The 15,317-nt window shown below is 33.9% G+C and overlaps 1 protein-coding gene across 1 annotated transcript; it reads right to left on the bottom strand.

The window, feature by feature from the left end:
* Window positions 1-1,615: 1,615 nt before the first annotated feature.
* Window positions 1,616-12,162, bottom strand: LOC141316187 (long-chain-fatty-acid--CoA ligase ACSBG2-like). Its single transcript, XM_073832769.1, has 14 exons — window positions 11,907-12,162; window positions 11,666-11,763; window positions 9,390-9,667; window positions 9,004-9,092; window positions 8,736-8,856; window positions 6,705-6,785; window positions 5,977-6,126; window positions 5,676-5,843; window positions 5,378-5,559; window positions 5,063-5,296; window positions 4,116-4,333; window positions 3,070-3,209; window positions 2,511-2,754; window positions 1,616-2,242 (listed from the first exon to the last, which is right to left on the bottom strand). Exons 1-14 carry the CDS (start codon window positions 11,975-11,977, stop codon window positions 2,166-2,168), a joined length of 2,151 nt encoding a protein of 716 aa, XP_073688870.1. The 5' UTR covers window positions 11,978-12,162; the 3' UTR covers window positions 1,616-2,165.
* Between the last annotated feature and the right edge of the window lie 3,155 nt (window positions 12,163-15,317).

Genomic DNA, 15,317 nt, shown 5'->3' with positions numbered 1-15,317 from the left:
CATCTGCGTCAAATTGTTTTTAGCTGAACAAACTATTCGTTTCGCTGCTTAATATTGCAAATTTGTTGTCTTGCCATATTTTTAATGTATTATCTTAATTATGAGCACACTGGTTTGTAGTGCAAACTGTTTTACTGTTTACTGCATGTTGTCATTCTTTTTGTTATTTTTCTTAGTGTCTAATAAATCTTAGATAATTAATGTCTTAGTACATTGTTCATCTCAGTTTTCAGTATTCATTTAAAATAAGACAAGACTGCTATTGTTTTAAATGTCCAATCTTGTCATTTATCAGTTTATCAGAATTTATCAGTTTTTTATTGCTTCACTAACTAGCAGAAAAACACTAACCGGTTGTAAATTCCAGCTGTGCAGATGGGGAACATTGCGACACTGCATCACAATGTACTTTTATGAGTTATTTACAAGAAAAATGACTTACACTCAATGTGTTCTTATTACTATTTTAAGAAATGTAAAGCATTTTGGCTCTTTTATGTGAAAGATGTTACAACCTAGCTCACCCATTCTTTTGGGGTAAAAAAAGAGAAGAACGTATACAATGCAATTATGAAACAAAGTGACGTATTTGTAATAAAATAGTGTGAAATGAATGTGGACAAAAAAATCTGAATTCTGAATTTATATTTCACAATTCCATTTTTTTTCTCCCTCAGAGACAGTTTGCATCTCTTAATTCATACTTTTTCTTGAATTGTGCGTTAATAACTTGCAATTCTCAGTTACCTTATGTTTTACAGTTGAGGTCAAAAGTTTACATACACTTTGCAGAATCTGCAAAATTTTGCACGCTGTCCTTCAGAAAATCTATCAGGTCTCTCAAATGTTTTGGTTTTTCAGCATTTTTGTGTGTTTAAACCCATTCCAAAAATGACTATGATTTTGAGATCCATCTTTTCACACTGAGGACAACTGAGGGACTCGTAGCCACTATTACAGAAGGTATAATGCTCACAGATGCTCCAGAAGGATAAACGATGCATTAAGAGCCAGGGGTGTAAACTTCTGAACAATATGATTTTTTGAATTTTGCTTAAATATGGTATTTCTTCATTTAGTTTAGCCTCTCAAAAGCTTCAGAAGATACTCACATGTTTTCCAGAAGATAAATTTACACTGATCTTCAAATTCTTAATGCACATTTTTTTTCTTTCTGAAGCATCAGAGAGTGTTTGAATCTTCTGTAATAGTTGCATATGAGTCCCTCAGTTGTCCTCGGTGTAAAAAGATGGGTCTCAAAATCATAAAGTCATTGTTGGAAAGGGTTCAAATACACAAAAATGCTGGAAAAACAAAGAATTTGTGAAACCTGAAGGATTTTTCTGAAGAACAGCGGGCAGTTGAACTGTTCAGGACAAACAAGGGACTCATAAACAACTATCACAAAACAAAACAAAAACAACTGTGGATCATTCAGGTATTAAGAACACAGTATTAAGAATCAAGCGTATGTAAACGTTTTTTTTTTTATGTGAAATATCTTATTCAGGTCAGTACTAAATAAAAAATAACATGCATTTTGTGTGATTCCTCTTATTTTGGTCAAATAATTAACATTTGCAGATACATACAAATGCATACTTTACTCATGGAGTTGTATATATTATTTATTTATATATTCCAGCATATAATCTCCAGCCTCATAAATATTAAATGTGCTGGGTGAAATTTGAACAGCAAGAGAATAAACAATCCTCACACGTTTCTTTACAGTTACGCTGTAAATGTTTGAAGTATCAACAAAAGTGTGCAGCAACATTATTAACCTGTACAGAATCAATCTAAGCCTATTTCTTTTTGGACAAACTGACTTCATCACAGATTTGACATTAACAGTAATATGCATAGTAACTGCACAGTAATACATACAATCAACTGCAATTCCATATACTGTACAGAATATACAGTTATAATGACAAATAGATAGATATAAAACTGATTAACTGCAACTTTGTAGAAGGTAATACATCTATTAGTATAAAATGATGTAAAGTTTGACTTAGGACAATAAAATGTGTTATAATAGTGAGGTCCATTGGAAGCCCTGGAGTGAGCAAAATACAAATTACCGATCAATGGCAAAAAGAATAGTATCCCAGTGTAGTCATCCGTTTCATTTCCACAGTTTCATTTGTGTTCTTCTGTTATTCACCATAAAATTTGTTTATATCTTCTTGATACATTTTACTGACAACAGGTCTCTTGAGCTTCATGGTTGGACCTGAGAAAAACAAAAACAAAAAACATCTTAGCATTCACATCTAATAGATCTATCAGTCTGTTAACATAGTTTACTACAATTATGCGTTTAGGAATGTGGTTAGGCAAATATATGTTCAGTGTGTTGCGTAAAGTGCCTTTCATCAAAACAAGTAAAACCTACTGACACAAATACTTCTCATAGTTGTCTGCTGCGCTGACAGATGCCGTTTGTCAATAAACTCACTTGTTGTTTTATATCCTTGTCTATGTCAAGAAATAACACTCACCAAGTTCTCCACCAGATATGGAGAAGTCTCGTGGAAGGATGGTCCACTTCTGGACTTTCTGGGCATTGGATGTGGCTTTAGCATTTGTGCGGTCTATGCCTTCCTGGATAGCTTTGTAAATGGCTGGCTCTTTTTTGTTAATGATTTCTGAAACTTTGGTGGCAATTACACCATGCTGCCGACAATACTCCACCGCTAATGGGGTCAGTTCATCTGTGGGGTCTCCATTGTCATCAACAGTACACTAAAAATAAAAAACGTACAACATTCTTTCTGAAAAATGGTGCCTTGGCAAAGATGGTAAAACATTTGCATATTTAATAGCCTCATTAAAAGTATAATTTACACAGAAATTTAAATATAGCTTAAAAAATACTCACCCTCTGGTCATCCAAGATTCTCAGGATTTTGTTTCCTCATTGGAACAGATTTGGAGAAATTTAGCATTACGCCTCGCCAAATTTCTCCAAATCTGTTTCAGTGAAGGAACAAACTCCTGAGGATGAGTGCATTTTTTCATTTTTTGGTAAACTATTCCTTTAAGTAAATGTAGACTCACCTTCAATGTGAGAAGCATAGAGAGAAACTTCTTTTTGTCTCCAACCAGCATGACATTGCTGATGATTGACACCTCCTCCTTTAGGGCGTCCTCAATAGGGACGGGTGCTACATTTTCTCCTCCAGCAGTAATGATTAATTCTGCAAGAATAAGGTAATTAGATACACATGTATAAACAAATGTTTATTTCAATTTAAGGGGTTCGAGCAAGTAGCACTAAAACCCTATTGTAATTGTTAGAATGGATAAGGATAAGGTCCAGAAAGGTAGTAGGAACAGCAATAAAATAGTCCATGTGACATCAGTGGTTCAACCGTAACAAATTCTTCTCTTCCATGCCAATCGCTGCACATTAATGAAAGTAGCAAAGACATTTGAAGCTATTCAAATACAAACTTACACCTTTGTTTACATCTGTGTGTTGCTTGGCAACCACTGTGTTACAACCACAACCATTTCTGAGGAACTACATTGTTTGGCGGAAGAATAATGGTTTTTTTTTTTTATTAATATCATTACACTTTATTTACTCTGTTTTATTTTGTGAAACCTTACTATGTATATAGAATAACTGATTTATAAAGGCAATAAGCCCCATGAAGCCGTGGTTTACAGTGAATTTATAACGGCTAAGGGGACGTCCCTAACAACGCCCCTTAGCTGTTATAAATTCACTGTAAACCACGGCTTCTTGGGGCTTATTGCTTTATTGAACCACTGATGTCACATGGGATATTTTAACAATGTTCTTACTACCTTTTTGGGCCTTGAACGTGTCAGCTACGTTTGCTGACTATGCAGGGTCGGAATACTCTCGGATTTCATCAAAAATATCTTAATTTGTATTCTGAAGATGAACGAAGGTCTTACAAGTTTGTAATGACATGAGTATTTAATGACAGAATTCATTTTTTGTTAGAACTGTCCCTTTAAATCCCTTTGAGAAAAACCCCGGAATCAAGTTCACTAAAAAATAAAAGTTGGTGGGCATTGTTTTACCCTTATTTTACAAATGTGAAATGCTCCATTTTGATGTGTGTTTCTACCTTTTATTCTGCCAGTGATGTACAGGTAGTTCTCATTGTCGTGTTTGCCCAGGTCTCCCGAGTGAAGCCACCCGTCTGCATCCAGTGCCTCCTCAGTCTTGTCTGGCATGTTCAGGTATCCCATAAACACATGCCTCCCCCAGAAACAGACCTCTCCGTTCCCATCTGCATCTGGCTTGTCTAACTTAGTTTTGCAGCCAGTCAACACCTTACCACAACTAGAGGAGAACAAATGTCTGTCATCTGCAGATCCTGCTAAACAGTTTTTTTTTTTCAGAAGTATGACTTTCCACCAATAGTTATTCTAAGTGGATATCTGAAGTCAAGTTCACACAAGTGTAACAAATTAACACTGACATGCTGGAGGAATGTGTCTAACTTTTTTGCAGTCCCACTTCAAGTATAAGGGAGATTTTCAGTTTTTCTGTTCCAGCCGCTGCAGTCTGGAATGAATATTCTTCATGTATTGACACTTCTGGCCCAAAGATGTTTTATTTGCATTGGCCTTTTATTAAGTCTGAATATTGTGAATAATATGTAGCAGGATTAACAAGTTTTTTTCTCGTGAAATTTGTTTTATTTGTATGTTTCTAAGTATTATAATGTTATTTTAACAATACTATGTTCATGCTATTATGGTATTGTTTTAGTTTTATGGCAGATTTGTGTATTTTCTGTCATATGGAAAAAATACTGTCAACTGTATGATGACCAAATTGTTGATTTTGAGTGAACTATTCTTTTAGGTGTCCAATTACTTTTTATGGTCACTGTAACTACAAAACTTAGAATCCTTTAAATGTACAGTCCATCCAAAAGGTACAATTCTGGTATGTAGTTATATGTCATTCCAAACCCACATGCAGTTTTTCTTTTCCATATTGAAGTAAAGTGAGTATAATAACAACAAAATGTTAGGCAAATATAAAGCACATCATAACTCTGACCTCATAATGCGATAACCCTCGGCACAGGAGACAGAGTGAGGTCCGGTGCTCTCGCTCATGCCGTACAGCTCAAAGACAGGAATGTAAAGGCTCATGAAGTACTCCAGCGTGTCTTTGGTGATTGGAGCTGCACCTGTGTAACAGGCTCTACAGCGGTCAAGGCCCAGAGCTTTCCTTACGGTCTTGAAAACCAGGGCATTGGCCAACGTGAAGCCCCACGGCACTGAGGAATCACTGTAGAGAAATAAAATGAGCTGTGAGATTCTTTCATACGATTCAAACTACAACTGAATCCATAGGTCTTTTAAAACGCACCCATCCATGGCATTATAGCTAGCCTGAAGTCCAATCCCCTTGGCCCAGTCTGCAATCTTCTTCTTTGTGATGGAAGACTTAGCACCAGCGGATTTCATTGCTTCCTGCATTTTTTCCCACACTCGAGGAACTCCCATGAAGCTTGTGGGACGCACCTCTCTCAGAGTGTTGGCCAGAGAGCCCTATGGTCATTTTAGCAAAGGTGCTGATAGTTAATATGTTGTGTTTCCTCATTCGTAGAAAAGTGTCTGCTGAATGAATTCATACAAATCTAGAAAAACAAAAGCTGGATTTTAACCTTCAGGGCATCCGGCTCAGCGAAATTGGCTACGCCAGCAACCCTCATGCAGATCCACATGTCTTGGACCTGAGCCGCCACGTGACTCAAGGGCAAGTAGCTCACGAGTTCCTCCTCAGCCATCCGCAGATTGACCATGAGACCTGCTGAGCTGGCTGTCCAAGTGATCTGGACAGAGGAAGGATGAATTTAAGGACAGCACTACTTATCCCAATAAAATGACAAGAAATTACACTGGTTTTATATGTGAGTAATTACATTTAGCATGAGTGCTGAAGTAGCCATTTTATGTGTCACTCACATTATCATGGCTGAGCATGACCCCTTTGGGATTCCCTGTGGTGCCTGATGTGTAGATTAAAGTGCAGCAGTCATTGGCCTTTTGACTGTCAATCACCGTGTCCAGCTCAGAATCAGGGACACTCTCTCCCAGCTTCATAAATTCAGCCCACTGAAAGAATATCAAATTGAAGCACATATCAATGGCACTGTTTGATTAGTAGACATACTGGAAATATCTTGCTGTTTACATCCATGCTGGAAAAAAAAACAATAGAAACTATCACAGAATATGTAAAGGTTTTACTGGTTAAAATGGGAATTGTTTTGGTTTTAATGGAAAAAGTAATGGATCCTGTGGGTTTCTATGGTATATGGTCACCTTCGATTGGTGGCTTGGTAAAACCACTAAATCCTAATGGAACATGTCCCAAAACACACTACAGGAAAACATTTATTAATAGTTTTATGGTTAAAAGTTGACAATGGTATTTGTAGTGGAAACCATTGGAATTTCTGTTGTGTGTTGGTTTCTGTTGTTTTTTTTTCAGCAGGGATTAATTTTCCTTGACTGGCTTTTTGTGAAAGAAAAAAACACTGTACATTCTGATAATTCCTTGTTTGGGAACAAACAATGCTTATCAGTAACTATCAGTGAATCTGCACTATCTGTATTTTCTTACATGTTTTGTACAACTATTCAGAGGCATTCAGAGGTATTTTTTATTGTATTATTTGGCAAAAACATACCGTATATACATTTGGTAACTTCTGCTCCAGTTCATCCTTGTACTGAACAATTGCCTTCAAATGTGGCAGCTGATCTCTGACCTGTGAGGACAGTAAAAGAATTGAAAATGGATTAGTATTTTTATAAGAAGATTCATATATTCATATATTTATACTGTTATTTTTGAACAGTAAGATTTATTGTTTTTTTTAAAGAAGTCTCTTCTGTTCACCAAGCCTGCATTTATTTGATCTAAAATACAGCAAAAACAGTAACATTGTGAAATATTTTAACTATTTAAAATAACTGCTTTCTATTTTAATATATTTTAAAATGTAATTTATTCCTGTGATCAAAGCTACATTTTCAGCATTATTACGCCAGTCTTCAGTGTCACATGATCCTTCAGAAATCCATCTTATATTCTGATTAGCTGCTCAAGAAACATTTTTATTATTATTGTCAATATTTAAAACTGCTGAGTACAATTTTTCAGGATGAATAGAAATATTCTAAGTATTAATTTGAAATAAAAAGCTTTTGTAACATTATACACCAGCCTGGGGTTAGTATAATTTTATAAAATATAGAAATTTATACTTTCATTTAGCAATTGATCAAAAGTGATGATAAAGACATTTATAATGTTACAAAAGATTTATATTTTAGATAAATGCTGTCCTGAAAAAAAAATGTGTATATATGAATGATTTCTGAAGGATCGTGTGACTTGAGTAATGATGATAAAAATTCAGCTTTGAAATCACAGGAATAAATTACATTTTAAAATGTATTCAAATAGAAAACCGTTATTTTAAATAGTAAAAACATTTCAAAATTGTACAGTTTTTGCTGTACTTAGAATCAAATAAATGCAGATTTGAAGAGCAAAAGAGACTTTAAAAAAACATAAAAAATCTTTTGATTGGTTGTGTATCAGAGGCATTTCCGAAGAGGAGGCAAGGGAGGCAGTGTCTCCTCTAAATATTGGATGAGAAAAAATGTAGTACAAATATATACAAAATATAACATTAAAAACTGTATAAATCACTAATTTTTCTAAAGAAACACTGTCCAACAGCGACACCAGCAGGTAAAGTTACAGTGGGAGTCCGTGTCTCTCTTGCCTCCCCTGAGCCCATTAAGTTTTAACAGACCCCATAAAGTGTGCAATGAGTTTTGGGAGGTGAATGGAGAACGTCACATGAGAGGAGGCAATGCCTACATTGCGATATGATTGGATATGACTAGTTATGATTGGTTCATGTGATAAATCCTGCCTCTTGTGTTTGTGTGTTTTCAAAGCTCAAATTTATTGAGCTTTGAAAAGATTATAAGTTAACTATTAAAAACAATAGCTGAACATAAGTTCACAAATAAAACATTATTTAAATTGTTACTGCTTTGAGTTAGTATTTTGGAATACATGTAGTAAACATGAACTTGATTCATTCTTGGCTTTAATAAACAGAATATTGATGAAATTGTAAATGTAAAAATATAAAATAGAATAGTTTTTTTTCTTTCTATAAGTAATGTTTATTTAAACAAAAAAAAGTGACTGGGACGTGAATTTACATTTAATTTTTTAAAAACAACTCGGATGACTTTGCACACAGTATTGTTCTTTGTCATTTAATCATTTAATTAACTGACTTACTTGACATCAGCAAGGATTATTTAATGTTGTCAAAGTATTGTTCATTGTTATATCTGAAGGAAGTAATATATTTAGTGGGGTTTTTTTACAGGTGATCCAATGGATAAATGATTCAACTATCAAACTCTATAACTCACTGTTCCACACTCGTAAGATTGGCCTAATATTTAATAGATCAGTAATGATTATGAAATCAGTAATCTATTAACTATGTTTGACTCATAACTTGACTATGAATGCACATTTTGTTTTTAAACAAATACTATTATACCTCTGCACTTGCAATTCTGGAACTTTTTATTGCATAACCTCTGGTGTTTATGTCTTTCCCAGATGAATCACCTTTAGCATTGGTAATCTACTAAATAAAAACTCTTCATTTTTAAACTACCTGGAGGATTTTGATCAGTTGTTTGTTGTTTTCCACCACCAGGACATTAGCTTCACAGTTTTCAGCGACATACTGGCAAGCCTCTGGAGAGTTAGTGGTGTAGATTCCAGTGGCCAGTCCCCTGTGACCAAACAAGATATGCTTTCAGAAAACTAGGACAACAATCAGATCCAACATTCCATCAATTTTTTTTTCTTAAGTCTCTTCCTCATTCTCAAAGTTTATGAAGATTACATTTTAACAGATTGAATGAATTCTCAGTTAATACCCAGCTAGGATACATCCGATGTCTGCTATAAACCATTCAGGAGAGTTGAAGCCCAGAATACCGACACCATGGAATCGCTCCAAGCCAAGCTAGAGTACACAAAAAGCACAAAAAGTCAATATGCAAACGTAATTCATCACCTAGAGCTGTTTGGAGCTGTATGAATCCGAAATGTAATTAAAAGGAACTTTCCAAGACAAACATCCAAAATAAACTTCTAGATTGAAAAAAACTTTAGAATATATTTGTGTTTAAGCATCCAACAAAGAGCAAATATTATTTACACCACAGCACATTCCATGCAAGTAAACAGCTTTCAAGTATCAAGTCACCATCCTATTCTAATTAAATTCATTTTAAAAGATGTAAAAGATGTGAAGTCAAACCTTCAGAAAGCTTTTGGCTGCCGCTCTTGTCTGTTGATAGTATTCCTTATAAGTCAGTGTGACCCACATTCCATCTTTCTTGGAACGGAGAGCAGGATAGTCTCCGTACTTCTGCACTGTAGCCATGAACATCTGGTGGATCGTCATTGGAGGTTCTGAGCCGGGTCCCGACGCCGCCATCCTCAGTTTGACTGGCTTGTCTCTGGCTGTGCTCCATAGCTCCTGGGCTTGAGCGAGACGCACATCTCCTGGCGTCAATGGTATAGCCGGTTCGTCGCCTTTATGGTCGGGACAGCAAGGACACACAGGAGACATGGTTGTATTTTAAAAGTGCTTCTGAATAGTATTGCAAATTTATAGATAAGGCTTCTGCATGCTGTCTAAGCAAGTGAAGATTGGTCCGTTCAGACACCTGCCCTCGTCTCCTGTCACACACTCAGGAAAACACGGAGGAACTAATAGCTTAACCAGAGTGCAGAAATAGGTCAGGTTACTGACAGGATATGTGTTTCTCACCAATCAGGTTTCACATGTGTAACAGGTTCAAAAGAAAAAAACTGACAGTACAAATTCTGTTTCTATGATTAACTAGGATGGTGTAATATATATTACTTAATAAAAATTACTTTGAAACAATTATTTTACTTAGATATTGCTAGTAACTTTCAGAAATAATTACAAAGTAACAGCAATATCTAAGTAAAATAACTGTTTCAAAGTAAAAACTTTAATAAACAGAAAAATATACAGTACAGACCAAAAGTTTACACACACCTTCTCATTCATTTGAAAGAGAAGGTGTGTCCAAACTTTTGGTATGTACTGTATATTTTTCTGTTTATTAAAGTTTTTACTCTACATCTGTGCAGTTTTCAGTGGGTTAGTGATATTTTTTAAATATATATAAATTAATAAATAAATATTTTTTAAATGGGGTTTTATACAAAAACTGCTTTTTTTATGTAAGATTCACTTTATAAAAGACTCACATTTCTAACTTTAATTCATGGGGATAACATGGATAATTTCACATGGTTTAGTGTAAGATTTCAGTCAAAATCCAGTTTTAAAAGTAAAAAAAAACAACTACAAATAACTTTTACCAGTAGGTGGCTGCAGAGCTCCACTATTTGCTATTTGACCACCTGAAAGATATTTTTCACAAGTTTTTTCAGTTGAATTCATATCTACAGTGCAGACCAAAAGTTTCTATTAATGAGATCAAAAGTGTGAAATTCAAAAGTCATATAATTTGATACTTTTACAAGAATGCATTTGGTGAATAATATATTTTATATAATATATTAGATTTATATTTAGCTTATATTTTATATTTTCTTTTCTTGACATTCAGAGATAATATAATTTGTAACTTTTACAAGAATGTACATGGTGAATGATATATTTTATATAATATAATAATATGTATAATAAAATGTTTAGCTTTTTTTTTTTTAAATCCCTGTTTTATTTACAATTTCAGAAACATTTCTGCTGCGGCTACATTTATAAATAATATTTTATATTTTTTCTTGTCAAATTTCTTAATGTTTATAATTATAAGATCAAAAAAGTAACATTGAGAAGTCATATAATTTGTCATTTTTACAATAATGTAATTGGTGAATATATATATATATATATATATATCTTCTCATTCAGGTGTGTCCAGACTTTTGGTCTGCACTGTAGATATGAATTCAACTGAAAAAACTTGTGAAAAATATCTTTCAGGTGGTCAAATAGTAAATAGCAAATAGTAGAGCTCTGCAGCCACCTACTGGTAAAAGTTATTTGTAGTTGTTTTTTTACTTTTAAAGCTGGATTTTCCAAAAGATGGGCAAAAATCTTACACTAAACCATGTGAAATTATCCATGTTATCCCCATGAATTAAAGTTAGAAATGTGGGTCTTTTATAAAGTGAATTTTACATAAAAAAGCAGTTTTTGTATAAAAACCCATTTAAAAAAATATTTATTTATTAATTTATATATATTTAAAAAATATCACTAACCCACTGAAAACTGAGAAACTTGAATGAGAAGGTGTGTCCAAACTTTTGGTCTGTACTGTATATATATTCTTGTAAAAAAAAGGAAATTTCAAAAAATCATTTCTGCTGCAGCTACATTTATAAATTACATTTAATAATTATATAATTCTAATTAAGAATGAATGTATTTGGAAAACTTGACAGATGCATACTAAATACTCTTCAGAATTAATGCATTTTTAATATGCAAGCATGTTATGAACATTCATGTGTAGACTGTACCTGTGTTACTGTTCATTGCAGAAAACGAACAATCCCCATTCAGTTGGTTTTTGGAGTCGTGGAGTGCTACGGTCTGATATTCTTCAGTCTTAACAGAACTAGCAAGAAAGACAAATTAGACTTATTACATTATATCATAATATCTACATCAAATAAGCAAATTAGCAGTAAATGATCACGTAAGTGCTATAATGTTGGAGGAGGACAGGAATGACATATTTCATTGATCAAGTCTACATACCCTTCGGCATCATTTTCAGAGACAGGAATTTCATTGGAATCACTCTGTGATATAAACTCATCGGCAGACATTGTACAGAGTCTTAAGATGACAACAAAATTAAATGTTAATACAAAACCTTGCGTTCACAAAGTACCGACCAAATCCAATAAAGAAAATCTATAATATAAATTAAAAAATGTCTAATGGTTTCTATCCAGTCAATGGACTCTAACGCAAGTGGTTTCAAAATGGCATTTATCTTTTATATGTACCCCAGCTCTTGCAAAATACTAAGCAATATGTGCCAGTGGATAGGCTGCCAGATGATGAAAGCAGCAGACGAGGGGTTACTGACAATGACTAACCTTTCACCAACATTAGGAAATTCAGATTAAGACAGTATTACACTAAATAGTCTAATGTGCAGATGTGCACGTCTTTAAATCTAGAATTATACATGAGAAATACATGTGTTTATTCATAACACATTGGCATTTGTGAAGTTTGTACAAGTATGCCATCTAGAGTATGTTGAAGTAATTAATACATTTGAGATTTAAAGGGATAGTTCACACAAAAATGGAAATTCTGTCATCATTTACTCACCCTGAAGTTGCTCCAAACCTGATATGACTTTCTTTCAAAAAAACAAACAAAAAAAAAAAAAACATTTTTTCCATACAATGGAGGCCAAAGGCTACCAACAGTCTTCAAAACATCTTCTTTTCTGTTCAACACCTGAACGAAAGTCATACAGGTTTGAAACAACTTCAGTGTAAGTAAATGATGACAGAATTTTCACTTTTGGGTGAACTAGTTCTTAATTTGTGTAGATTGCATATTGGATTTTTATACCACGTTTTTTTTATATTCGTGATTGTGATCAATTTAGCCGGTGAGCGAATTCACCCATACTATAAAAAGGTCTACTCATCTTCATTTAATTTTAAGGACATTTAAAGACAATTATTAAAAGTTCCTTTTTTAAATCCTGGGAATGATGCCTTGAGCAGAGGTTCATAACTTGACTACTCAAAATTGCGAAAGGACAAAGTTCATGTTAATTACAACACAAGTGTGGCCACATCATGATCTGTGTCCAACTGAACTTGTCCACAGAAGAGAAAAACCTCTGAGAATGACATTACAGACAAGGACAATGATATAGGCCTTAGTAATCTTGCGAAATAATTTGACAGCGTTGAGGAACTGGATACTAATCTGTAGTTAAATGTGTGGGAGTAGAGGTGTCAGGTTCAATATTAATCCATTCACATGGGCAGCTTTTCACAAAATACTATAGTATTGTACTACTGGATCAAGGAATTATGCATTAAAAAATTACTTAATTACTTAAATTGCTAAAATCATTTTTTTAAAGAGTATAACAGAGACTGGGGCTATGCTGAGTTTCGGTTTCAATTCAATTTCTGTATAGGCGCACCTTAATGTTTTGAGAAGTAAAAAAATATATATATATATACAAAAATATAGCCTATATATATTCAAAATTTACACTGTTATTTTCCAGAAAAACAAAATATATACCACATATACAGAGTAGGCATACTGTCATACTATGTGGGGTCACTTACAGTGGAACTCAATTATGCAACTAAAAACAATGACTTAAATACTAAGGTAAATAGCGTACAAAACATAGTTTGGCCCACAAATAATGTCATTAGCACATTTTATGAAAAGCAACAATCGCCTTACCTTGTGATAACTAGCTTAAATTGAAACATATGAATACATTTCACTTCAAATATCATCCCTACATTCAGTTAAAGACCTAAATATCAACCTGAATGTTTACTAGAAACTAATATGAATTTTACCGTGACGGTTTAGCTCATTCGTATGCTTTGCAAATATCTTTATAACGTATACAGGGGAGGCATTTACTAATGTTAACAAAAAATAAAGTGATAAAAGTTTACTTACGTATTCACACGTGGTTTTGTTCCTGTCAGTGCTTGTTATGTTGAAGGCTTGGTAATTGTGTAGTTGTAGGAGTGGATGAATAACTACATTTGTTTCTCAGGTGGAGTAACAACTTAATAACGCACCTGCTATTCCATTCAAACCTATGGACTCACTGTACGGTACAATAATCATGTCACGTGATGCGTAGAACAGGTGACAAGACTTCATACTTCTGGTGTCTGCGACCACATTTTCATTATTAAAACAAACAATGTAATCGCCACAGCATCATATATACCCTTAGAAATAAATAAAAATTGTCAACGAAATGTTGAATGTTGATGTTTTTTTCTTTGTTGACGTTGAGTGTCTCTTACAGACTTAAAATAGAAACTAAAGAAATTTAATCGTAACTGGGCATGTCATGTAAATGTTTTACAGCTGATATTTCAATAGAATTTGCATTCTAAAACAACTTCCTTTTCAATTTGTATTGCATGGCATCTACACGAAGATTTCAACAGCAAATTTCTGTATTGATATTCATTCATGTTTGCAGACCTGCTTTTGATGTGTCAGGTTATAGTGATAATGAGACGAGTCAAATTCATGGTTGTTTATCGATCAACATGTTGTTCATTAAGATTGTTACGCAAACTTCAAGGCCACAAAGTAGATAGTATGAAAGCTGAGAGATTATGATTACACTAAGCCTTCCACCGGATAAGATAAAGCAAACTCATTATTGATAAGACAATTGTGGACATTTATCATTTTGCAACTTTCAGCTAACAAAAATCCACACCTCATGCCAGATAAAAATGACCATTATATATTTACTACACGCATCCCAGTGTTTTATTCAAATTAGATTCAAATAAAGTTTTAAACTCTATGTTAATTGCTCATTGCAGTTTGTTTAAATTATTAAGATTATTATGATTTTGTATTAATTTGTTTCTACTAGTCAGCATATGATTTGATGAACAGATGCAACTGATGTTTCAGCAAATAGGATGAAAGTTCAGTTAATATAAACACTCACAAGTGACCAATAGAAGCCGGCACACTGGCCACCAAGGTCACTCGATCACACCACCTATCACCAGTTTATAGGTCTACTACAGGATGACCTAAGCTGAGGCTAAACCAGGTCTAATACAAATTTTCCAATTGAGTGTGTTTTTATTTCAGCACGTCCTCAAATGCATTGTCATGGTATAAACACAGGGGGCCTTATTAATAAACATTTATATGTAAATTGTTCTATTGACTTCAATGCAACAACTTATGCAAGAAATTTGTTTTGCTTGCATTTCACGAATAAAACACATTGTGCATTTACTTCCTGTTTATATACTTCCTCTCCTTCTTTTTTCAGTTTTGCATATGCCAAACATGTAATACCTATTGCCTGTATCAACCTGTAAAACCTGCAAATCTTACCAGAACATTTTTATTACCCCGTGATGACGGTAAACAACCGTAAAGGTAACCCAA

This window comes from Garra rufa, unplaced genomic scaffold (genome assembly GCF_049309525.1).
Source record: "Garra rufa unplaced genomic scaffold, GarRuf1.0 hap1_unplaced_080, whole genome shotgun sequence".
NCBI lineage: Eukaryota > Metazoa > Chordata > Actinopteri > Cypriniformes > Cyprinidae > Garra > Garra rufa.
This window is presented reverse-complemented; position numbering and strand designations above follow the sequence as displayed.